This window comes from Falco biarmicus, chromosome 15, assembly GCF_023638135.1.
Source record: "Falco biarmicus isolate bFalBia1 chromosome 15, bFalBia1.pri, whole genome shotgun sequence".
NCBI classification, from domain to species: Eukaryota; Metazoa; Chordata; class Aves; order Falconiformes; family Falconidae; genus Falco; species Falco biarmicus.
The window spans coordinates 15,454,430-15,480,954 of NC_079302.1; the positions used below are offsets into that span (position 1 = coordinate 15,454,430).

The following is a 26,525-nucleotide window of genomic DNA, read 5'->3' on the forward strand; positions in this document are numbered from 1 at the left end:
GTGTATTTTTCAGTAGAAATGTCTTCAGGAATGTCTATTACGGAATTAGTATCAAAAGTTCTGCTGTCTTCTATCACGTCTGACAACAATTTGTGTACAGAGTATAAATTAGTATTTTTTTCTAGCTCCTCACTTTCAGTTCCTTAAAAAGAAACTTCTCTGTGTTCATGGATTTCATTGTATGGTAAAGAAGGCGGTTTTGTGAAATATACTGTTAACATATTGGCAGTCCTTTCCTGCTGCATAGTGGGCCAGCTTTGTAATAATAGAAAATGGAGTGAAGCACAAAGATAAGCTAAAAGAAATGTGGATTTTTTTCATGAAATGTTACCTGCTGATTCTTTGTTGAAAAATATACACTCCCCCACCCCAATCACTTGCAGTATTTGAGGTGGCAGTTGTCGGTCACGTATCAATAGAAGTAGCAAGCTATTTAAAGGTAGCAAGCTGTTTAAGTTGTCCAAGACTGAAGTGCTTCATTAATTAAAAACTGAATTGGAGTATATAGGGCAGAAAAGCAGCAAGCTTGTTTGCAGTACTAGAACCCCCAATTGTATCCAAGACACTGTAATTAAGATTTTCCTTCAGTCCACAAAAGCATGTCCATCACTACATGTGTAAACTGTTTTATATGTAAACAACATGTACAAGAGTACATGCAATTTCTGGTATAATTGCAGCTGTTTATCAGCTCTCTTCACCACTCCTGCAATGAATTATATTGTGAATTTCTGACAGGTTCATAAATGATGAATAGCTTATAAAGTTTCATTTTGGGAGTAATTTTTATGCCTAATCTCTCTGTGAATTAAACCTCAGGGAAAGTGCTGAAAAATCTTAGCTTTTTCATTAGACAGGGATACATAATTCAGTAGCTGCTTTAGCTTCAGTCCTGTGTTATTCTGCATGCCAGCTACAACTATATACCTACGTGATTTATACACTGAACTCTTCTATTAATATCAGTGTAATTATAACCAATTTGTTCTGTAAAAATTTTAGCAGCCATTGTCAACTATGTCTTAGGAAAAGTAGGGAGTTAATGTTTTTGAAGTTCTACTACTCTGGGGTTGGTGCATTTTGGGTATGAAATTTGGATACATATTAATAGCAAGGCATAATACATTCCACCAAATACCTTCCTTGTTTATAACACAGCAGCTTTTTGAATCCTATTCTACAGTTACTAGAGTTACTTCTGCTAACTGCTTAGTGGTGCAAGCTGTCTGGTGCTTAGCTTTTTTTCAGTGCAGCAGCGAAGTTGCAAGTAGACGGTGTTTTTAAGCCAAAAAATGAAATTCTGACTCACACTTGATACTGCCTTCACTGGGGCCACTGCAGCCTCTACAGCCAGTACTTTCTTGTTTCAGTGGACAAATCATGAAATCATTAACAGATTTTTTGAATTACCTTTTTTCTCTGCTTGTTGTTAGCTTTTTAGGCCATTGCTACACCTTTTGGTTTTGGAAACAGGAGGCTGTTAATTCCTAGCTTTTGTGTGGAAGGAAGTGTTACTTCCTAACACTACTTGTTTGTGAGAAATTAGCTGTTAAAATCATGCCAAAATGCAAATGAGGGGGCTGAGCAGAATGGCAGGAAGTTAATCATAGTAGTCCACATTCTTGCAACCTGCCAGAGTTGGAAATAATTCTGTAGCTCATTGGAAGGCTGGGAATGTTGACTTTCCCGAAGTAGCAGTAATTTGTTCTGGCCCTGCCTGCTTGTTGAATTATCAGGACAGAAACTACAGAATTCTCCTTTTGGCTTTCTAAGTTAATCCAATATAATAACTGAAACAGTCCAAAACTACAGTGCGGTTAGGATTTAACTTGGGCTTTGTGGGTTCTTTTAACCAAATAATAGCATACGGAAATGAAAGAGGTAGCATATTTGAAGAATAGGAACAAGCTCGTAGCAAGCACCTTTTGGGGGAATAGCAGATATGAGGAAATTAAAAATAGACATATTTCCTTCCAAAACATTAACAGGAACATGGCTTTATAAAGAAAGCAGCTGCTTTTCTCTCTTACAAAAGCAGAGCGTTATAATAGTTTATTGTTGTAGAGCAGTTGCATTTTGCAGGCTGTGCTAGGATTAAAGAATGATTCTAGTGTGCTTAAAGTCTCATTGAGAACGGAAGACAGGAGGAAAAGGCTTTGTCTTTTCTGCAACCAAGATGCAGAAAGCACCTTGGCCTCCATCACGCTACATACACCACTGAGAAAGCAGGTGGGCATTGGCTGGGCTCCACTTCAGCGAAACCTGCAGCTATTGGCACCTCAGTGCTGTTGTGGTTCACCACCGCTTCCAGCCAGCCCTAATGGCTGGGAGATCTGAATAAGAGCAAATAACCAGTGTAAGATGATGGGATTCAGGGTGAGACTTCAAAAAATTTTGCTGAACACTACGGACAGAGGCAATAAGAATTATATAAAGATGTTCATATAAATCACCCCTTATTATTGATATAGCTGAGGAAGAACATAAGACTAGTTCTGAACAAGTGTAATAGAAGAAATCTGAATTGCCACAAAGTGAGTATTATGGACTCTCTTCTGCCCTGAGGTATACAGCCAAAAAAAATATATCCTTTGTGGATGACAGAAATGTATATATGCATTCCCTGTTAAGAACATAAGATTAAACCGTGTCTAAGTATTGTTAAAAGCTACGTGACTTTTCACAATATACTGAGCTTTGTGGTACTTTATATGTGGTTTAGCAGCATTCTCCCAGTTCAGCAGACAAAGCTATTTGTATGGAGGGAAAAAAAAAAAAAAAAAAAAAAAAAAAAAAGAAAGAAAAAATTACTGCCACTGTAGGTAAAGCTTCCATGCAGAATTTAAGATGTAACTTGTAAAATATGGAAGCTTACTTTAAATGTTATTCCTAACAGTTTCCTTTTGGGATTAAATCTATGTGTCTATTTATAGGAGTATTTTTTTCTTTCTGATTAGATGTAATAAATGGACTACAGGAAGACTTCTAGTGAAGAAGAGATAAAAGGGAGTGTACGATGCTAAGTAATGATAGGTTGTTTCTGTAGTCATGGCAAGTGATGCATTTAAAATACTAACAGCTTATTGACTAATGGCTTTGTGTAATTTATAGATTATGAATAATACAAAAAACTTCCTGTAGAGGGACTTTTTACCTGGATGCTAGTGTGATTATAGAAGACTGGCATGAGGTCTGCTCAGGAGAAAATCTGTACAGCCACATTTGCAGCAATCACATATTTCTGAAACATAATAAAATCTGCATATATGGCAAGTAATTAAGAAGTAGAAAAGTCAGTTGTATTTTATGGTTGGCTTATGGTATTTAACTATGTTACCTAAAGAGGAAGTAGGAAAAAAAATATAAATGCCTTTTCTCCTCCATGTAAGCCTTATATCCATCCCGATGTTATCTGAGTGGATGGTTAACACCTATATAGGGAGACAGAGAGTTATTGAGGGCAAGCATCTTCTGTCTCTCAATATTATACCAATAAATGATAAATATTTATTTAAACCCTCAAGACCTCGGTCCTTCAGGTCAGGAACTTGGGATTTTTATGGGTCATGGTAAAATTGGGTATTTGTAAAACAGACTTCTTTACAACTTTCATACCGTGGGAGGACATCAGTGTGTATCAGAAAGAGTTCTCCACTCTGCAGTAATGCCTTGTTGGCTTCAATCATGCAAGCAGACATTCCAAAATTTCCTAACAGAATACTTTAATAATAATAACCATAAAAAAATAATCACTGATGGTTCAAGTCTGCTATTGCTAAAGGAGATATAGAATGCTAGCAATAATCTCTTGAGGCACAAGGTTAACTGCCATATTTAGCTTTATTTTCTAACAAAACCCTTGCCCGTTGTCGAGCTGTATAAATAATACCACAGACAAAGAAATGCTAGGATGAGGAGGAGCCTTCCTCAGTTGTCTACCTCTGAATCTAAAGAAGTTAGAAACAAGATTTAAAAGCCTCAAGAGGAAGAGAGACACAGGTAAATGCCGGCCAGGTAGTACCTGGTGACTCCGGTGACTGCTGTTGTAAAAACCTTGCCTAAAACAGATTTTGCTCCCGACAACAAGTACCACAACGTGATCGCTGTTGGGCAGCTCGTTAGGAGAGTTCCGAAAGCGGAAAGAGTATTTCTACTGCGATAAGACGGGAGCGTAGAGGTCTCAGTGCGTCTCGGGAATAGACGAGGCACCGGGGCAGGGTGGCTGCCGCCGCGACCCACGCTTCTGTGGGCCGGGACCCCCCCCGCCCCCCCAGCCAAACAGAGGTGCTCCGCCCGCCCGCCCGCGCCCAGCGGGGCTGGGGGCAGTCCGGGGTGGCTGCGGGCTCCTGGCCCCCGCGGCCCCGCGCTGGGCTCCCGGCAGCGCCCGGCCGCAGACCCGAGCCGCCGCGGCGCCGGTTTCGCATGGGGCAGAGCGGGGCCGGGGGCCGCCGGCTGCCCAGCTGGGAAGCGGTGCGGCGGGGCTGCGCGGGGCGCCGGCGGCCACCCGGCAGGAGCAGCCCCGGCAGCGGCGGGGCGGCCGCCCCCCGCGCAGCCCCCCTGCCCCTCGCACCAAAGTTTCCGCCGGCGGTAGGAGGCGGCCGAGGCAGAGCTGGGGCCGCAGGGGGCAGCCGAAGGGGCGGGCGCCGCCGGGGGTGCCGCGGTCTCCGCTCCGGCGGGGCGCGGGCAGCTTCTCCCGCGGAGGGCGCCGTGCCGCCCGCGGCTCCTACCTTCCAGCACCGAGCAGAGTTTGTGCAGGGCCATTGTCTCCCGGCGGGCCGCGGCGGCCACTCCGCGGCGGCAGCGATCACCGGCGCTCCATGGCCGCGGCCGGGCGCGGCGGCGGCATCCCGCGAGGGCGCTGTGGCCCGCGGCTACGGCTCGGCCGGCCCCCGCCCGCCCGCGGCCATGCCCGGCGCCCCCGCGCGGGGCGCGCTCAGCCTCCGCCGCCCGAGCCCGGAGCCTCCGCCACGCTCAGTCCCATCTAGCGCGGGGCGCGGCGGGCTCCGTCGGGGCTGGCCTGCCCCGGGGGGCGGGGGGCGGGGGCGCTGTCCGTAAGGCGGTCCGAGCGCAGCCCGGCAGCGACTGAAGCGGCTGCCGGTAAATGAAGCTCATTTAAGATGTGAGGGGTGTTTGCCTGGATGAGCCGCTTGTACGCATGTGCCCGCCCCCCACGGAGCCCCGCAAGCAGCCACAGCCGCAGCCGGCGGGGCCGCTGTGCTCCTCCCGCCCGGCCGGGCACCGAGAGGGGGTGGCGGCTGCCGCCGTAGCGGCGGGGCAGCAGCCCTTGTCGCCCCGTCCCTACGGGGAGCCTGTAGTGGCCCCGTTGAGCCCCCCCCGCCGTGCGTCACGCCCCACGCCCCGATGCTCCCCGCCCGTCTGAGGGATTTGCCCCTCTGCGCAGAGCAGCCCGGCAGTGCTGGCCATCGGGAGCGCGTCCGCAGCGACCGCGGCGGAGCGGGTCAGCCGTGCAGCCCCGCTCCCGGACGCGGTGGCTCGGTGAGCCTGAGCCGCGGCCGCCCGCCTTTGTTTGGGGTGCCGGTGGGGCACAAGGGAGCCGGTCCTCCCCTTCGTGTTCTGTTCCTCCCCTTCTCCCCCTCGCTGGTGGCAGAGAGCCCGCGCGGCTCCAGCAGTGCGGCGTGCCCAGCTGCCTGCCTGGCTGCAGCGTGCTGCCTGCAGCTGAGGCGCCGGGAAGAGCCCATCACACGCTATTGTGCGGCTGTTGTCTGACAAGAGTGACAGCTAAAATGGAGCTATTACTTTACAAGAAGTTAATAAAAAGGCGCACTTAGCCTGCTGCCTGCCCTGGCTGCCGTCCCTCTGGTTATCCATCACATCGCGTTAGCTTCTGAGGGGAGATGTTACTTAGGGAAAAGGGCCCGAGGTGGGGGCAGGTGGCGATGTCGGGGGAAGGGCTAACTGTAACCCCCGGGAGAGGGGCTTTCCGCCGGGGAGGGCGAGCTCCCGGGCAGCGGGGGTACCACGGGGGCTCCGCGTCCTCCCGGACACGTCCGAGCGGGCGATGGGGGGCTGTAGCGGCCAGAGCCGCTGCTGTTCCGGGCAGCCGGGAGCATGGCCGCGAACGGTTGCCGTACCGGTAGGCTACGTGTAAAATCATAGCGACACATGTAAGCCCATCGAAGATTTTTTTTTCAAATCTCCCGTAGGCAACACGGGTTGAAGCATATCTGAGGGCGTTTCATATCGGATATATTTTCCCTAGAATCGCCCATTAGGCTAGGCTGAGAGCTTTTACTGAGAACCCCCGAAGTACTGAACCAAGATGTTTCGATCTGTGTGCGGAGCACGCTGCAAAGCCTTGCGCGGCGGGCAGGAGCGGTCCGAGCCCTCTCGGCCCGGTCCCCGCGGGGGCTGCGGTGCCGGGCGCCGCGGCCATGGGTCTCCCGTGCCGGAGAGCGGGCTCCAGCCCCCCTCGCAGGACGCAGGAGGTCACGTTCGCCACTTAACTCAGGTCTTCTCCCCATCGCGGTCGTGTACAATGATGCAAGTCTGAACCTGCAGGAACCCCACGCGGAGCTCCGCTGTCCGAGCTCAGGCACTTTATGGAAGCGATTTGGAGCCCAGCCGACAGACAAAATAGATTCTGCAAACTATAAATTAGTTGCGTAATTGCAACTTGCAGTTCCGTCTGCTCAAAGGAGTAGGGCCACTCACTACAGTCTCGAACGTGACCGTGAGAGATGAAGCTCTGATTTCCATGTGGTTTGGTGCTATGTGTTTGAGTGTTAAATTCTTTCTGCGATGTTCAAAGGTCAGCATATCCTGTTAGAAAAGGTCATTCTCTTGCTTCAGATTATCAGTTAAATATTTCAGGCTCTTCAAGCCAACATGATTGTCAATCACGGCGAATGAAGCAAGGGGGGGGACCGAAGAGCAGCTGGAGGAAGCCAGAGCAGGGCTCGGCAGGGGCGCGAGGGGTGGCACGTCTCCCTCCGAGCGCTCCTGCAGGGCTCTGCTCAGCCACGGGTGCTGGGCGGATCCGGCGAGACCCTGTAGTAAAGGTCCTGAGCTTTTCTGGGTATTAAAGATCCATTTCAGTGCTGTAAGAAGCTTGATGAAGTATTATGCTTGATGCTCTGGCAAAATCCCAAGTTACATAATTATATTATTCCGCTTACTTGAATTGTCCTTTCAATTTCAAATAGAGATGATATAGTCTCTCTCAAAGAGTAGTTTCCCCATGAATTGTTAAATAGCTACTGCAGTCCAGCAGTGGTTAAAGCGATTTCTCTGTGTTTACCTCTTAACCATGTATTTATCGTGGTATGATGAAATGTTAAATTCTACAGTGAAAATTCCTACACAAAGAGAATCCCTTCATTAGGTGGATCTCCTTCGGATTATTTTCTTTACTAACAAAAATGTTTCCTCTAGTAATTCAAGAAGATACCTAACCTACTAATTTCTACCGTATGTGTGCATCATCCACAGTTCTGTATCCTCTCTGCAAGTGCATAAGCACAAAATTAAAAACTGACTATGCTGTTGTGCAGATTGTTAGGAGACAGGTTTGTGGGGTTTTTTTTTTTTTTTGTTTTTTTTTTTTTTGTAATGCACAGTGTAGCTGATGGCAACATTTGGCTCAGTTTTATTACTTGTGATATAACAAATGAGAGAACTAGCCTGATTCTCAGATCTTAAGCTGAATTTGCATTCAAGAAAACTATTTGTGGTCAATTGTCTCACACCAAAGAAATAGGAGACTAACCTAGTAATGTGCTCAGTACAAGTTAGTAGTAATTGCAAAGACCCAATCTGCTACAGCCAATTTAACTGAAAACACCCTAGTTTGTCCATTAGGAGGCTGAACAGAGCTATTAAACACTTCGGGAGGTGCAGCAGCATTTCCATCCTGTTCTTTTCCCAGGGCTGTGTCAAGCTGTCAGTGTGGGAGATGCAGGTAGTGGCATCAACACATAGATGCGGGGCATATTCTGCCATTTACTGCTGCTTTCAGAGAAATTTCTCACATGGGCATCTCTGTTGCTTTGTCTTGCTAGAGTTCTTATGGGAGGTGGTGCTTTAAAATATTTTAGAGTAAAGCAGTGACAGGTCTGAAGAAACTTTCACTTCTCCTTTGCTGAGCCTGGAAAGTGCTAGTTTCCAGGGCAGAAAATGCTGTGCCGCTGGGTCAAACCGGCAGTAAGCTTAAGTTAATTACACTTGAGTTTGGGAGTTAAGAAAAGTTGAAGACAGCTTTTGGACAGCCAGTTATGTATTGTTCTACTGCTCTATTGAGTCATCGTGATTATTTTGGAATGGGAGGAGTTCACAGGAGGCAATGGGACTGCTCATTCCGATGTAGGTAAATAGCTGCATGAACAGTTACAACAGGTGCTCTGCTGCAATAAAAGACTTAAATTTCCATTATTAGAACTGGTTTTGTCTCCTCCCAACAGTTCTTCCTTAAAACTTCCTTTGGTTTGCTGATTTTTTATTTTACTCTACTTTTATTTTACTTTGCTGCTCTTGAGTAGCAGATTGTACATCACAAATAACCTTAGACCAGCGGTTTTTTGCTACATTTGAGGCTATCTGGATATTGTTTCTAAAAGACGTAGCAAAAATACAGATGTCAACAGTAAACAATTATGAAAGGAAATTAGGAGTTACATTGTAAACCATTCAGGTGCCTGGGTTTGTCAGTAGGATTTAAGTGCATTTGATAAATCTTAATGATATGCAATTTCTAATTATAAAATGATAGCAAGTACAAGTGCCTCTTAGTGTGGTAACATAATATGTAATCATACATAAATACGCATAATTTGCTTTGTTATTTACTACTGTTAAGAACACTGCAAACTTTTCAATAGTTATGAAGAATACTGATAGTCTTCAGAAAGCTTACTGTGCACTTCACTATTTTCTAGGCAATATAACTAGATCTGAATATTATAATATACCTACAAACTTCTGGCTTAAGTTAGGAAATTCAGGAATTTCAAAACAAAGTTAGCATATACAATTTTTATCAATTGTCTCATAGATGGGATCACATTTTTTATAGAAGACAGGAATTAATTACAAAAATAGTGCTGTGTGGCTGATTATTTTCAAAGTGTCAGCTGAGGACTTAATTATTAGTGCCCCAACCAAATGATCCTGTTGCCAAAATGACTGGGTGGGGAGAGAGAGAGAGAATGGATAATAGGGGTACTGACCAGCCTAGCAATATTTCAGATTTAACATCTCTATTGCTCTTGATTTTTTAATATATTTTTCAGTCTTTGATCAAAAATTTGTCCATCCCTTTAGAATTAGTACTCTTCATTTGCAAAGTCTGAGATTATTTTAAGCATAATTTTATTTTCTGGATTTTTAAAATTAATTCTTTTGGTTATTAATACCTTCAAAACTGGCATGGTTAATGCTTTTACATTGTTTCAACAAAACTGAGCTCTGATGATTATAACATAGCGTAAACTTATAGCTTACCTTCTGTTCTATTTAGGTGTCATTTATTTGAAAGTAGTTATGGAAGTCCTGAACTGACTTGGTACATTTATAGTGGTGACTTTTCAATTAACTGTAGAAAATGTTTTTAATACAGCTGTCTGTTAAGAAAGATGGCCTTATCATAGGAGGAGTATCGTATTATATAGAATATGACTACTCATCTGCAGCAGAAAAGTTGGGTGGTGTTTTTTTTTGGGGGGGGGGATTATAGTGCATTAACAATCAAGCTGTTACAAAGATTCAGTCTTAAAGCTTCTTACGGAAAATGAGAACAAAGAAAGATGGTATTTCAACAGCCATCTGGCAGTTGGCATGTCAACAGTATTTTTATATAGGTGAGATTTCACACTGAAAAAGCCTTCCAATATAACTTCTCACCAGGGCTGTGTTATGATGGATGCATTTTGAAAATTTATGTAGTTAGAGCTATTTCTCACTTCTCTGTTCCTGCGCTGATCACCTAGAGAACTACACTCTCTAATTGATGTTGCTTTCTTAACCTTACTGGTAGAAGGGTCATCACCTTACACAAAAATATTTTTGATGCTTATAGAATAAAAACCAAAGTACAACATGAAACCTTTGACAAGACGTTTAACAATATTTAATGCCTTAATTCAAAATAGTATGCATATACTGTTGTGAGCCAAGCTATGAGTAGCTAGAACCTGTGGTAAACTTTATTATAGGAAAGCTATTAAAGCGCCAATAATGTATTGTAATGAAGTGATGCAATGATGCACTACTGAGCATGCAAAATACCTTAAAGCAAAAGACACTGAGTTCATTGTTTTGTTAACTTGACAACAGCTTAAATGTCAGCATGAGGTTATTTCATTCCTAATTGTTTTTCCAAAAAACATAAGGAGGCTAATCTATGTTTATTATACTGTGATAGAGGGCTACAGACAACTTTGCTGCCACAATGGCACTGTGCATTTAGCCTTATTCTCCACATATCTGAAAAAGACAGGAAAATATATTGAACTGTGCTTCCTCTTAATTATGAAATCCATTATTACTTCTGCTGTTGGGAGCAAATTCTATCAATATGGTTTAAAAGTCCAATAGCATTAAGTATTCATCTGAAAAATCTTACCTTTTCATGCTACTCTAAGAGAAACATTAAAGGTGTGCATTAAGGAAATACACTATCCTGAATAGTAACAGTAATGTCATATGAAAGCCTCCTTTGTTGGCATCTGATCACTTCACGTTAGAAATGTCTGGTAAAACTTCATAGCTCAGTAGACCACTTATCAGTACTTTTCTTGGTTTTGGCTTGGTGTTGGTGTATGAATAGGTCCCTGTTCAGTGCTGCCATGGTAGCAAATTGTTTGACTATGATTCAGGGTGGACATAATCAGTTCAGCTTTGTACCTGCTCTCTTCTCTGTTCCTGTATTGACAAGCAAAGGTAGTGTTACAGGACAGCAGGTTACACGACAAGTGCCAGACTGGAGGAGATACCTACTGCAGAGATGACTGCCTATAGGACCGACACTTTGTTGAAAAAGTGTGTTCTAGTTTATCAAACAGCACTTATTAGGAATGCAAATGGACAGATTTAAATGCACACTTAATCATGTAAAGTCACATCACTAAGGAGCAACTATTAAATAAAAGCATGATTATTTTTAGAGACTCTTTCAGGATCCAAAGAACACTGAGCAATTATAACTTCGTACGGTTCTAATAATTTCATAAGACAAGTAGCTCAACTTCTATATTTAAAATGGTGATAGAGCTACATGTCTTACGTAATTATTAGAACCTTATGAAATTTGGGCATAGTAGTGTACACAGATAATGTACATTGCTTATTTGGAGTGTTCTATTCTATTCTTAATTTAATCTCTGTTTATCTCATCCCTTAGCAACAAATTTTAGGGAGTTAATCCTCATTCTCCTTCCACTCCACAATGTTTCTTTTAACTTCCTTAAAAACAAAACAAACAAACAAAAATATCCCATACTTTTCTTATTAAGAAAGTTACTTTCATAATGACTTTAGGCCTTTTTAAAATAATTGTGGTTATAGTTTAATTATAAAAGCAGTTTATGTATTGCTGATACATTGTTATGATTTTAATTTTTTAATGCATTGTCTTCTCTCTAGAACTAACACACATAAATACTGCATCTAACCCATGCTGAGCTACTAAGCTACCATTAACATTGCAGGTTTCTTTTAGTTCTCCAATTTCTAAATTCTTTAACAACTGCACATATAGATTTAAACAAAGAAAAACACAGAATACTTTAAGTTGAGCACCATTTAGTACAATCAGAATAATTAAGGATCAAGTAATCTGAGAAACTGCTGAAACTTAAGTTTTCAGAAATGCAGGTTATTTTGCAGGAATGTATAAATGACAAGACCAACCGAAGTGGTACAAAGTATTCTGCTCACTGAAATGCTAAACTTTATTTACAAAGCTTTCTTTCTATCAAATATTACTAAGGAATTGGTGGTACGTAAACAGTGGTACATGCAATTTGATCCCTTTACTAAGAAAAATAAAATTATGGTTCTGTTCAATAAAGACCAAATGCTATTATATACAGTCTGTTAACTGAAAGGCCTTGTGAGACATTCAGGTCTAATTTTAATACTTTCCAAATAAATACCAAATAACGCAACATTTACAAATAACACACCAGTGGTATTTTCACGGTAATCATTTTACAAATCAGAATTTAGTAATTCAATTAAGCAAATGAGTAGCAGCTCCTTCATAAATATTAAGGCATGTCACATCGCATCAAAATGGAACCGATGAGCCTCCTGTCGCTTCTCTCTGTCATCTGCTTTCTGAAAAATAATAATAAAAAAACACTTTGTGGGATCTAGAGCAATACTGCTACAGAAATGAGTTGTCAAATGTCAGAGAATGGTTGATTTTTTCCAAGTCACTCACTCAACAAAAGGCAAAAAGCTTAGGAAAAGCCCCAATAATTAGCTTTTAAATGATGTCAGTTTGAAATAGCAATAATCTACGCAAAATTGGCTTCTGCTGTTAGTGCTCTGCTGTTTTGGTATTTATGACCCATTATTTTCTATTATTTCTAATAATGCTTTTTTAAAAGGAGTATTTCAAGAACAAAGAAAGACTAAATAAATAACACATTTATTTAGTCTGCATTATAAAGATGAGATTAAATTACTCTCGAATGACTGTAAATGTTGTCTATGTTACACTTAAAATGAGATTCTTTTTAAAAAATCTGTTAAATACAAATGTAGACAGTGATGGCAGTTCAGCCAACAATTAACAGCACCAAACAGGCTAAAAATGTTCCGTGTTTTTCTTTGCATTATGAATATGTGAGGTAGGATGTATTTCCTTGCTTATTTATGCAGAACACATTGATCTGCTGAAAGAGTAGTTTGGATGGTGCTTGGAAGGAACAAACGTATTTAAATTGTACCTATAATCCATGTAACGTGTAAAACCATGTCCTCTCCCACAAGCCTCCTCCTGTGTTCTAAAGCAGTAAGAGTATGAAAACACTTATTAAAGGATTTTTGAACACATAGTGTGAACTCTTCCAGAAAACAGTGATTTTGTCATGGCAGACAGTATGTGTAAATCCTAGCATATAAGAATTTAGCAAAAGAGATTTAAATGCTTTTTAGTTTGCTTATATATAACTTTTTTTTTTTTTTTTTTTAATGAGTAAAGTAAAAAAGAGCCTTTACAGTATGCTGTTGTGTGGGCATTCAGATTTGTATCTCAGTTGATAAATATACATGACAATTTTGGTAGAAATTGGTGCATGTGTTCTGCCATGAAAGTTTTGTCATCTGCTTTGGCTCGAGGCCAAAGATTTCCTCATCACACAATGTTTATGTATGATAGCAACTCTATTGGATTAACTATGGATTTTACTGCTTTTTGTGGCAGCAGAGCTGTCAGTGAAGTTTAAGATGTATCAGTCTGTTTTTTTGGCAGGGACTTTATCAATGTCAGTAGTATTTTCAATGTCAAAAATGGGGTGGAAAGAAGGGAGTGGCATACTCTTTCCTATATTGAAATGCTTGTCACGTTCTGCAAAATTTTATAGTCTCACTTAGAAAGCAATTTTCACTCCATTTCTTGTATGCTTCCTGAAAAAATTACTACTTCATTTTTGACAGTAACTGATACTCTGATGAATCCATCAAAACTTCTCTAGCAGTATTATCATCAATGTGTACTGTTCACATGACTAGCCTCAGGACCACAAAGCAAGTTCTAAAGAACCAGAACACAGGAGTATCTGGGTCCTTAGCTAATGTAGCAGACTATCTTTGTTGTAAGATGAATAATGGTGTAAATTCTTCCCTCAACTGCTCTTTCATTTGACGTATCAAAACTAAAAACTAGTAACTGAGAATTGAAAGCTTTTTAGTTTTTTTTTTGTTTGTTTGTTTGTTTTTTTTTGTTTAATGGATCTAACATTTCTAAGGAATGATAGAGCAACATACTATCCCTAAACGCTATGGTTAATTAAACAATACGATACTTGGCTTGCAGACAAGTGCATAAGAACTATTGTAGACAAAGGGCTCCTATTACTAATCTGCAGAGGTCGAAGTCAATGGTTTATTTTAACTGCTGAATAAAACACTGCAGCTTACAGACAGATATATCCTCTGAGGGAAAATAAGAGATTGTAATTGCCAGTACATTTCCCCTTCCTTTCTTTGCTATAGGTATTCTAGAAATCTGTAAGGGAGAACAGCATTTAGGCAGAACAGTACTTTTATGAGAGGACTACTGAAAGAGGCAGTAAAAACAAGAACAAGCTTAGAAACAAGAAACTTCGGAGTTTAAGTCCCAGTCGTGTCAGTGATGAACAATACAGCCTTGGTCAAGATTCTTGTTTGTTCTGTACCTCAACCATTGCTTCTAAAAATTGGGAAGCTAAAAATCAATAGGAAGGCATTGGAGAATTATAGGAATTAACAAATGTTTTAAATAGTAGTCTGAAAATACACGCTATAAATAGCTAATCCAAATATTTGTGCCTACTTTGAACAAGATGGAGTGACTGGAAATGAGTTTATAATATAACCAATGCACCACTTCACTCACGATCACCTAATGGGGTTTAAAACGGCTCAGAAAGCATTCACTCTGGGCTGAGTGCTTCTTTACATTACAATACATGAATAATTATATGAAGAATTGTTTTAAATGTTGACATTAAATCTCCATTTCTCCAGATGCAATTATACGTAGTTTATCCTTCCCCAACTCGAAGTCCAAACTTTTTCTGCTACTTTTGTCGCTGAAGATGTGTTGGAGAGAGTTAAACCCAGCCACCAGTGCATAGTCTTAGCTACCAGTTAGCAATGCCTTCTTGGTAAAGTAGGACATGCTAAGGACAAATCATCATAAACTTTGTATTTTGTTGCGTTGTGTGTTTATTCCCAGCTTTACTGTTAGTTGGAGACTGTATTTTACATTTTGAAGAGTGAAGATTGACAGACATAACTTTATAATATGAAGCATGCGCAAAGCCTGTCTGAATGTTTAACAAGGTCATTTTATTTCCACAAGCACAAAAACCCAAACAGTTCTACCACGTCAAAATGTGCAGTAATTTTATTTGACAGCTAAGATTATGGTTTGGGTATGTAGTAGCATTTATTGGCAACCCTGCCAGTTGGATATGACTGTAAACTGAGCATAGTTAAAAAAAATTGGAACACATTTCTTTTGTGACATGAAAGGCCCCTTTCAAAATGCTTCTTCAAATCAATGGATTTCTATACACTGCATGTATAATTCAGGCACACAGAGCAAAGCAGCCAATATGCACATGATTGACTCCTTATAGTCTTGAATGCTAATGTTAGCAATCAGCAAAGACAGATATAGAAAAAGAGACATTTTCCTTATTTTTAGACTACCAGCAGAACTCAAGATAAGTAAACGTAAGTTTCTGTTCCATTTTCCAAAACAATACTGCTTAAAATTCTATAAAAGAGCTTAGATATGAAACAAAAAAATTTCCTTTAGTTGGGAGTAACAGCTTAATGGCAAAACCTTATCCATGTTACTCTTAGTTTCCCTTTTTAAGTGTCTTAGAGCTTAAATAAAAACAATGCCAATTTTTAAGCTTGAAGTAAATACTGAATTAATAATAAACATCTTTTGGGAATTAGTGCAGTCTGTACCAGAAATTATACTGTAGAAAAAAACTCCAGTGTACAAGACTCTTAAAATATTAGGAACAGTATAGAAAATATAGAAAAAAATCAATTTAATAAGCTTACCTTTTCTTGCCAGTGTAATATGCCAATTATTGCCAAGATGAAAACGCAGACACCAATTAAGGCTATAGCTGTTAGCAGCACAATGTTACTTGGGGTCAGATACAGCTTTGCACTCCAGCTAGACAAAAGAAGACAATCCAAGGGAACATTAATACCCTTCATTAGGAAGCAGAAAACAGATTTAACTTATAAAGATGAAAAGAACCTGCTAGTGTAAGACAGGTAACAACCTGGTCTACAGAAAGTAGTGGCTATACTGAGAGACTGAAGCTTAATGGCGTTTACCTGGAAATATATGGCTTAATGTAATTATTTTCAGGTAACACCACGTCTAAATTCAGTTTCTGTTCACCTTTCCAGGAACGCTGTGGATATCTTCAGGGACTGACTTTTTTCTCGTGAGGAGATTTATCTCCTGCCCCTGCCCAGGACAAAGTAAAATGCATAAGAAAAGCTTTCACAAAACTGCCTGGGGCTTGGGGAGATGGAGAAGCAGGGTGAAATAAGCTTGTAAGATAAGATTACTTGGTCCACATGAGAAGCTCCTCTCGGACCGGCTCATGGGGTCCAGCTGGTTGGTTAGGCACCCCAGCCTGAAGTTTACCCAGGGACAACTGCAGTCATAGGCAACATAACCAGCTGATTATGGCAGAAGAATGCTGGACAGCAACAAAATTAAGTACTTCAAGGACTTCTGGAAGACATTCCTCAAATGTTGTGGGGTTCTGAGGCTCAGTTAACACCCTTTTTGTACTACAGGCTTCCTATCCTGTTCCTATGTTAAAAAAATTATACGTTTAAGAAGTGTTTATTATGAAATCTGATTTCTTCTGGGGAGATTCTATCCTCTGCTATTCTACAGTGTCTATAAACTTACTTTATAGGAAATCAAAAATAGTTAAGACAACATAAAAATTTTTGCATAACAACTTTAAATACCTCAAGACTAACTAAATTTTCTTCATCTGGCAGATATTATTCCTGTGGCTGTTAATTAGCAACTCAAGTGGCACATAATTTCTCAACTGTTATTTGTCCTATAGTAAAATTAACTGCTGAAACTGATGTCAGAATCATTTCTGCATGATAAATGCAACTGACCTCACTAGTAGATCAAGCGGCAAAAAGCAGCTGGAATATGTGACTGATGTTTTCTCTAACAGCAAAGAGAGAAACGTGCTCTCTTTCCGGGATAAACATTTTAATTGCGAAGTGAATTCAGTGTTCAAGCTCTTGTATAACCAACCCATTCACCTTTACTTCAAGAAAAACATTCATACCTTTGGCAACAGATACTGCATTCAGAAGGGGTGAACAAAAGCTCTTATACGCAACTAGACAGAAATTGCATGTTTGGCCAAACAAAAACGCTTGTTTCAATGATTACCATACTTGCAATTTGTCAAAAAGAACGATGGTAAATCTAGCAAATATGTTATTACTTACAGGAGCTGAGCTGCTAATACATTTTGATTGTTTGTGTGAACTGGTATTAATTCTGATCTTTTATGGACACTATCTAAGAGTCTGTGTAAATACTTGAGAAGTATTCTCCCTAGTCACAGAGGCAACTATGTCTATAGAACTGACCCCCTGCCATTGGTCTTAAATTTATACAAGTGACTATTTTAAAACCTACACATAAGGCCTAATTTAAACTCTGTGTTAATGTAATTTTGTGAAGTGCAAAGCAAAATGATGAAGTTACCTTCGAGGAACATTATGAGGATAGGGGATGACTATAAGCTGGGAGTTTGGTATGATAGCTGTCCATTCTTGTTTTCTTATGGACTGAAAGAAAAACAAAGGCTATGTCAATTCCTAACAAACCAACACACTTAAAAGCAAAGAAATTCTCTGTTGAAATACACAAAAAGAGAAACAAAAGAAGTTGCTTTTTAAAAATTTTAAATATAAGTGATTATTCCCTTAAACTTGTATAAACCTTTTGTTCTGAAAGCTCCAAAGTGCCTTAACCCCCTCCCGCCCCCAAGTAAAAGGCAAAATAACTACTGCTGACATGCAACACAGCATCTGCTTGAAAAGTACGATGCAACAATGTAGTAGGGAAAGAAGAAAAGAATCAACTCTACAAAGGAGACAGGCAAAAGAATTATCCAAATCAGAATTTGGTCAGTACGCAAATTTGAATACCTCACTTTTAAAAGTAGTGCCATAAGATCTTTAAAGACTGAAAATGGTCAGGACCTTACTTTTATGTTTCATCTGAAGATAAGGTAACACCAGTAATCTCTGCCTCCTATCCTATCGATCATGGTTTTATCACTGAGGTGGAAAGGATTATGTGAATTTACAGGCTGGCCAGACCAACCCCAGGGAAGTCTTAGAGCTGAGACCATAATAATTGGACCCTCAGATCTGATTCATGTTTACCATATAAACAAGCACTATATATCTGTGCTAACATTCATAGACAACTTCAGTTGTCTTCTGGTCTTAGTGTTAGCTTCAGAGTTTATACACTCTCCCAAAAAACAGGCATACAAGGTTCTTTTTGGCAAACTTTTCTGTATTCAAACTTACTACTTTGATATTCTTGCTTTTGGGAAAAGAAAAAAACCCCGTGTCTCTAGCAGCATTTCCATCCAAGCTCTATTAGGAAAAGTAACACCATAAATATTAGGTTGACAATCTTAAATCTCAACTAACCTTTTCTCCTAAAGGACGAGGAATGCCAACATACAAATGGTCGAGGAAATTAGCACTACGTCCCAAGCCTAGCACGTTGTATGGCAACTGGAGAGCAAAATGTGCTGACTGGCTAAGCTGTCCAGCTGAAATAAAATTACAAAAGAAGCCCAAGTAGGTATTTTGGGGAAAAAAAACCCCAAACAAAACCCCAATCCCCAAACCACCAACTTTCTACACAAATACACGTTTCAGTCAGTAATAAAGATGTTCAAAAATTTTGAACCAACCACATGATTATTTGATCTTAAAGGCTCAATCTCACATTTCCAAATTACTTGGGGGCACTCACTTGGAGAATAGCTTAAATGCTTTAGATTTCTGGATGAGTCTTTTGAATGCAATTTCTACATTAAACTGAATTGCTACTATTTGTTACAAGTTGAGAAGAAATCAGCTATCGACATTCATTTCGATGTCAGTAGTGCCAAGTCTTTTGCCCTGTTGATTTACAAGCTCAGGGCTCAACATGTGAAGGCTCACTTTAATTCTGATTATGGTTAATCAGTAACTACTGGTTTTTGTTGTGTCACAAAATTAGTAAATTCTCATGAACAAATTCGTAAATAATAAATTGATTTAATGAAAACAGGCTTACAGTGTTTCCAAGTGAGGCCTTTGTGAAAGCATGTAATTATAAATAATTAAAAGAGAGACTGTAGGGCAAAAATGGCATTCTTTGTTTCCTGACAAGGCAGCAGGGAAACAGACAAATGTTGCAGCTATCAACAGGTTCACTAACATCCCATTTCCAAAGTATCCCATTATTCCATTTAAATAAAAATCATGTCATCTTTCAATTTCTGGCAAACTGATTCAGATCCTGTGTAGATTCTTTGTTCAATCTCTTGAAAGCCTCTTAGTAAGTGATCTGGTTACATAGCTGGAATGATATCAGCATGCCCTTCACCAGATTAATAGAAATGAATTTGAGGGATACTTGATAACCACAAGTAGGTTTATGCGATCAATAGAAGCAGTTTTTCACAAAGATATGGTATCGTCAGTATTTTTTAAATGTCAGATTTTTCTGTGCTTTGACACCTGACAGATTATGCCTGAGACTGGAGATTATAAATTAAGTGGCAAAACATAACAGAACATGAATGAACATGAGTTCACATTTTGTAATGGATTTACAGCCAACTCCTTTCTACCTCTCCACACTTTCTTCCAAGGCTTGATTCTGAAAATTAGTATTTTGCTTCAGACAGCTGGCTGTTGGCCATACCAGTTGCACTGCATCTTGCACAGCTGCAGCAAACAAAGCCAGGTATGTGTGGGGGTGTGTGTGGCAGAGCTCCCAAAAACAACTACCACAACTTCTTTGGCAAAGTCAAACATTCCTTCAAGAAAAAAACAGAAACAAACTCCCATTTTTCACTCTCGGCTCCTGGAGACAGCCTGGTAAGTGCAAGCATACATTTGCTGCTATATGGTGTCACTGACACCAAGGGACAACCAAGATAATAACACCACACATTCTGAAGCAGCTCTTCAGCTTTTGTATCCTCTTGTGTGGGACAAACTAGTTTGTATACTGGATGACAATAATTTTGAACCCCTATTCAATGCAACGATTACTTCATGGTTCTATTTTTCTGAACCTCCCCACCCTCCACAAGGTTTTTAGGAAGAAGCTTGCCATATGCTGTCAGGCATGTTTTCAAACAGGCATGTTAATCATGAGGTAAATATTGTGTATTATTGCAGTTTTAGAGCTGTGATAATTTTATTTAAAAAGGCAAGATAAATGTCAACTAAATACACTTAGATGAGATCTGAAAAATCAGCTTGATGCAGTTACCTTTTTATTAAGCTAAAATGCTGTTGGCAAAAAAAAACATTAACAGCCTTCCTCAAGATTAGGCATATTTTAATTTTCCCCCCTGCAGAACCACATAACAAGCAAGTAGATGTGGAAGTATTTAAACAGGATTTGTACTTTCAGCTCTTTGTTGTGAGGGCAAGGTGTAGTGAGTACATCATTAGGTGAATTCCTACATGATGGAATCTGTGGCAGAAATCATTAGCCTAGCAGCTTTTCTCTTTAAGAATGGGGATTTTTCCAATAAATCGAAGTAACAGTGTAGGACTTGAGTCCTGAGTCTGTCCCCGCTGTCACTGACTTCCCTTACATGATCTTGGCTAAATTGCTCAACTTCCACATCTAAAATTTGAGTAATTCTTAAACTAGGGTAAGCACATAATATACGAAAGCACTGGTTACCAAAATAAGAGCAGCAAGAAGCAAAGGTAGGTTTATTAAATTTGACTTAAGTTACAAAAACAAACAAGGTATGCATTACTTGATCGTGGTATAACATAATGCTTTAACTTTGGTTCACTAATGCTGAAGGACTTTTCCCCAAAGAACAAGGTACTGCTGTAACATTTAACATTGAAACGCTTTTAGAATTACTTTTGAGTGAAATATTTAGGATTATGAGATGACTGCAACTGAGATCTTCCTTTTTTCTTTCATCATACAAGTGAAATGAATGTCAACTAAATTAAAGGAAATAAAAGAAAATGTCATACACTGTGTGCAGTCAGCCTTAAAGAGGTTAGAGAGTCAGATATTGCAGCTAGAATTCTTAAAAGCATTGAATAATTTCATAGCTACTATCACTGGTTCTTGTGACTACTAAAAGATAAGGAACATGAAATCTTATGCTTCAGGATGTAAGTAGATCATCTGCAAAGGTCAGGAAGAAATGTTTTCTTCTACATAGCAGGCAGAAAATGTGCACATAGCCTTTTGTTTGTCTTTAAAATTGGGAGATACTAGCTAAGCAGGACAATAGCATATAGAAGATTCTGTTTTACTTTCAAGCTGACTATAAATCTGAGATCTTTGAGACTATTTCTTGCTTTACCACCCCTATATCACAAATTCTGCTTGATGGTTACTCAGATGATCCACTTAGAATTGCAAACAAGTAATTAAGAATGACAAGCGTTCATCTGAGAAACACAAAACCCCTGAACAAAGATTAAAAATAAAAAGAGAAATTACAGAGAGTACTGTCAAGAGTTTATTGTCGTATTTGAAGTTCTCAGTCACTGGTAATTAATTTTCTTCTGAAAATATTTCAAATTTAATTCAAATAGCAACTCTAGCTATTTGTCCTGTTTAAAACTATTGTAAACAGTTTTCTAATTGTTCCAAGGAGATTTGAAAATACCATTCCATCTTCAAGACGAAAGGTGGGATTTATGTCTTAGACTAAGATTGCTCTTCAAGCTTTTGGAAGTCTATGCAAGCAAGATGGAGAAAGTGGTTGCTGCTTCGCAGTTCATTTAGCTTCATCAGTAGAACTGTTACTATAAACAAGAATTAAAAAACATTCTCCTATCCATGCTCTACATTATTACTTTTTAATACTATTTTAAAGGCTATTCAACACTATGTCTTTTTCTTATGCTTCTTGTTGCAAAGAAGTTTTTTGGATGCACCCAGATATCATGGACTATGGTACTGGTAGGTTTGGTGTTTATTTTTTTGTTTAAAATCATAAGCCACTAAGTTTATCACTTCAAAAACCTTGGGCAGAGTAAAAAACCTCAATATTTTAAGACATGGTTTTTAGTGATTTCAGCCTGTCAGAGAGCAAATTTTTAAGAAATAGCTGATGATGTTGGGCAGCAAAACCTCACAAAATTTTGCAGTTTGATATTCAGAAATCATTCTGAACATCTCTGCATCAATCTCCTTATTTTTGAAGTCTGGCATATAAAATTTGAAACAATATATATCATTAACCTTTATAAAGTATTGTTTGAATAACAGAATGATGTGTCATCTATGACACATACAGTACTTGTTCTTTTATATCTGAATTAATGCATTTCCCTTCTGTTTTCATTAAACTGATGTAAACTTGCTGAAAGCTTAAGAGTAACCCACTCTGACCTGGGTTAAATTGTAATGTCCTCAACAGCTTATTTCAGGCACCCCAAGCGCTTAAATGAAGCCAATTTAACTGTATGAAGGGAAGGTGACTGCATTTACATGTAGAAGCAATACTTTCTACTATTTCTTTAAACAGAACTGATAAAGTGTGATACTGGATTTATGAACAGTCTAGTTGAATCTACATAAACAGATTCACAATACTGATATTGTTCAGTCAGTTTAAATAAGCTTATTTTGTGGAGTGATAGAGCAGAACACACAAGAGCACTACACAGAGCTAAAAGACTAATAGAAACTCCAATTTCAAACTTGTGGTCTCCTGAAGCGCCATTCTTTGAATTTTTTTAATTACACTTTTCTTGACAAATTATAATTTGCATTTAAAGCCATTCAGATTAAAGGAAAATACAGTAATAATATTTAGGCTTTCAAAAGCCCACCAAATTCAATATATTAGAGGACTAAACAGATGCATTTTCATGAATAAAAATGTTATGTCATTATTTCTTCCAGTTGCTGATTTTCCCTAATTTGCAAAATGATGCATTTATCAGAAGCTTTAATACATTCACCAAAATAGTAACTGAAGATATTTGTGAAGTGTGAATCAACCTGTCAAAAAACCCCCAACATCTAACAAAGTTAGAAAGTGTATCAAGGAGTTGCTTTTAGACATACATTCTTTGTCCCCATTGACAATGTAGGCAGCTTTTCTGGTAAAAAAACCCAAGTTCCTTCTGTAAAACACAGGATCTGAGTTGCAGCCTCTAGTCTTAGACTTGCATCTATATTCTTCTGTACCGGCATCTACTTAATACTGAGGTCAACACATGAATGAGTGCTTTTTTATAGATTAGATGCACCTATGCATCCTAGAAAAACTGAAAATTATTACAAAAAACTACACGCAGCAGTTGCATGAATTGCTGCACAGCTGTGAACAACATGCATGCAACAGCTGGAGTAAGACAAAGCCAATTCAAGAGTTAGGTAAAATTTCGCAGTGAACGTGTATCACAAACTGCACAGTTGAAATACTAGTGATATTTACTTTACAGCAATTATCAGTGTTGTGCTATACGGCACACCAAAGTGTGTCCCCATCTTGAAGCTGGCAGCTCCTTATTTTGTTTGAGAATATGTCAGAATGACTTACTACAAAAGAAAGGGAAAATACAGCTGGTAGTAATTAAACACTTGTGTAATATGCATAAGAATTTAAAAAGCACCTTTCAGAAAAAAACCAAAACCCCAACAAATCCAAACTTGAAAGATTTTTAGAAAGTTGGAGAATTTGATTTCCTTGGCTTTAGTTGAAAGCTTTACTTTATTCCCTTAATAAGTTCCCTTGTTACTGCCTTTGGATTTGTAGGTCACTCGTTGGAAAAAAAAGTGTAGTGGAGAAAAGAGCTCCTTTTCTGCTTCACATTATACAATGTTTCAGCTTTCTAAGGGCTGAGGATGTCTCCCTCTTCTGACTTAGTTGTTTGCCTTTTATCATTAGCCCACACAATAGGAAATTCTAGATTAATGCAGCACACAACTTCACCTCTCAGCTTTTTCTGCAATACATTTTTCTGGAGTTCCAGAAATAACTGGAGAAGTGGATTGAAAGTGCACACTTACAACTTGGATACCTATTACGTGCAGTGCTGCTGACACTTGTGATACTTCTTCTGAAAGCCCAAACTCCAAATCTGATGCATTCATAAGAGAACATGTGTTTTCATTAAGAATAACTTTACACCATTGAATTATACAAGTAAAACTAGAAACTCTTTAAAAAACAAACAAGCAATGAAATTATATTGCTGAAATTCAAGCCCTTTGCACAGGGGAAAGTTGTCTAATTTGTAATGCCTCAATACGTGAAGTTTGGTAATATTGCATGCAACATTACAAGTTCAAATAAGTTTTCTAAACAAAAGAGAGTTACATAGAAAAACATACTAGCATGGTATTCCCACCTATAGCAACCAGAAAATCCCTCTTAACAGAATCCAGCTATTCAGTTATTAAATTATTCCAGCTTGTTCCAGGAAAACACTCTTCTTTCTGTGCAGTGGAATTCTACGTAATGAATCCTGCAATGTCAAATGGCTACTGAAATTAGGCTTATTTTGCTTTAGTCTAGCACATATTGCAATATTTGCGTTTAAATTCATTACTATAATGTGTTCACCTCACAATCCAATTTAGCTAAACAGCATGAGAACTCAATGCAACAACAGGGAAGAGTAAGCAGATTTGAAAAATCCAGAAGGGCATGACTTAACAGCATGTGAAAGGCCATTCTGCCATGAAGGTTTAAAACAAAACAAAGCAAAACCAGCTAAATGAAAGAGCTCTGAAATGAGAATTGCAAAGGCTATCAGTCCATATAGCTTCAGTCATACATATGCTTAAATGAATTATGACTTGATCCATATGAGCAAGTCAATGAACCTATTGATACGACAATCCTGTGCCTACATATGGATATTGATCTTTGAGTAAACCTTAAACATTTATTGCTCTGCTGTTCCTGGCCCACAGGACTAATGTTTTTGGTAGACACTAACTGCAACTCTGACCCCATTTATTTCAAACTCTAAGTCGATCAGCATATTTTTATTTAAGAGTGAAAATTAAGTTGTCTGTAGAACAGGCTGAAATACAGAAGAGATTCTTCCATTTTAAGTAGAAGTGAAAACATGGAACTATATATCAACCTGAAACTCCAGCCAGGTTGGGCCTGGGTTCATCTGGTGCATCTAAGACAGGTGGTGTATCAAAAAATATATATTAAAAATATTTTGGGTATGCCACACATGGCACAGGATAACAGGCCCTCCACTCCCATAGGTGTCCTTATCACAAAAATGGCAAGAGGGAGCTGTGAGCATTTTTGCCTCAGCTGCCTGGCTAGACAACACACTAAGGAGTCAGCCAGTACCGCCTCTGGTTATGGCAATGCATAGTCTTATCCTTCTATCTGCCTGTCTGCAGACAGGCAGACTTCAGGGCCAGGAATTCCTATAAAGGAGAAAAAGAAAAGGTATTTGAGGGTTCCAATGTTACACAGAAGATGGAAAAAGCAAGCAGGAAGACAGAAAAATTGAGTTGTGGTGAAAGGGGAAGGGGTATCAGAAGGAAAAACAGGGTAAAAAGATGCTGATGGTTAAAGGCAGCCTGATGTTCATAGTATGAAGCCTCTACAGGAGTCCCCAGCCATCTGACTCATTCAGTCCTTGACCAGGCAACACTGCAGTAACAAATCTATAATGCCTGCCTTGTGCTGGTGCTACAATATGAAACTGTCCTTGTGCAGTTTCTGAAAAAAAGTCAGTAAATTAACAGCTGCTGCCTATTAACTTTAAAGTATCTGATCATATTTATGTTCTTCTGGGTCCACAAGGACATTAATTCTTAAAAAAAATATCAGCGTGTGTTATTAGCAATAAAATAAATGAAACCAAACATCAAGTAGGTAGCCTTCTCAAGAAAACACAAAGGGTCATTATTGGGACCCCCTTCAGCTTGCAAAAATCAAACGCCAGCATTTTAGCCAAGGTTAACAAATAGAACCATATAGATGCCACCTGCAGTAACCTAATTGGCACCAGTCATTAAGCGAAATTCTATTCAAAAACAAAGAGAATTAGTAGAGCTATTTCATAACCAACGATTTGTTTTTAGGCTGCTGACATTTTAAAAAAACTAAATAAAAAACCCCCCAACACAGCCCAAAAGCTTGCATTTGGTTAGCTTTACTAAATTCATTTTATGCATACCCCTCCACCCAAAGAACAGCTTTGAATTACTCTGTGCTCAACTTTAGATATTATACCCTAGTTATTATACTCTAGTTTATGCTATGCATTGTTGCTCGCAGGATTCAGCTGAAAAACACCATGCCAAAATAATATCAGTAATTTATTAGAAGCCAAAAAAGCCCTGGAAATGCAGATGTCGAGCTGAAAATCCTGGTTGACACTCCTACTTAACTGTGGGGTCTCCTTAAAAATAACTCCAAAAGAAGTGGGGAATGGAAAAGGCAGATCAAAGGAAACAGATTGGGAAGCATGACTTCAATTTGAGTTTACATACTTCTCCTAGATTTACACCTCGACCTGATCTCAGCATAAAATTCCTTATTACCCAGCAGTTCTCA

General features: G+C 39.4%; 2 protein-coding genes across 10 annotated transcripts in view; both read right to left on the minus strand.

Annotated features, from left to right (window-relative positions):
• NETO2 (neuropilin and tolloid like 2) overlaps positions 1-5,174 on the minus strand; it is a 35,105-nt gene extending 29,931 nt beyond the window's left edge. Inside the window, exon 1 of one of the 7 annotated variants that reach the window (XM_056360960.1) lies at positions 4,728-5,174. In XM_056360960.1, coding sequence (XP_056216935.1) covers positions 4,728-4,761 — 34 coding nt within the window. In that variant the 5' untranslated portion in view covers positions 4,762-5,174. Of the gene's footprint in view, positions 1-3,154; positions 3,174-4,727 lie in introns of those variants that run through there. The other 6 variants (XM_056360956.1, XM_056360957.1, XM_056360959.1 and 3 more) reach the window with 6 other exon arrangements.
• A 4,880-nt stretch (positions 5,175-10,054) lies between these two features.
• ITFG1 (integrin alpha FG-GAP repeat containing 1) overlaps positions 10,055-26,525 on the minus strand; it is an 88,186-nt gene continuing 71,715 nt past the window's right edge. For 2 of the 3 annotated variants that reach the window (XM_056360940.1, XM_056360938.1), the window contains 4 exons: positions 18,415-18,539; positions 17,453-17,535; positions 15,745-15,862; positions 10,055-12,291 (listed from right to left, as the gene is read on the minus strand). In XM_056360940.1, coding sequence (XP_056216915.1) covers positions 12,232-12,291; positions 15,745-15,862; positions 17,453-17,535; positions 18,415-18,539 — 386 coding nt within the window. In that variant the 3' untranslated portion in view covers positions 10,055-12,231. Of the gene's footprint in view, positions 12,292-15,744; positions 15,863-17,452; positions 17,536-18,414; positions 18,540-26,525 lie in introns of those variants that run through there. The other variant, XM_056360941.1, reaches the window with a different exon arrangement.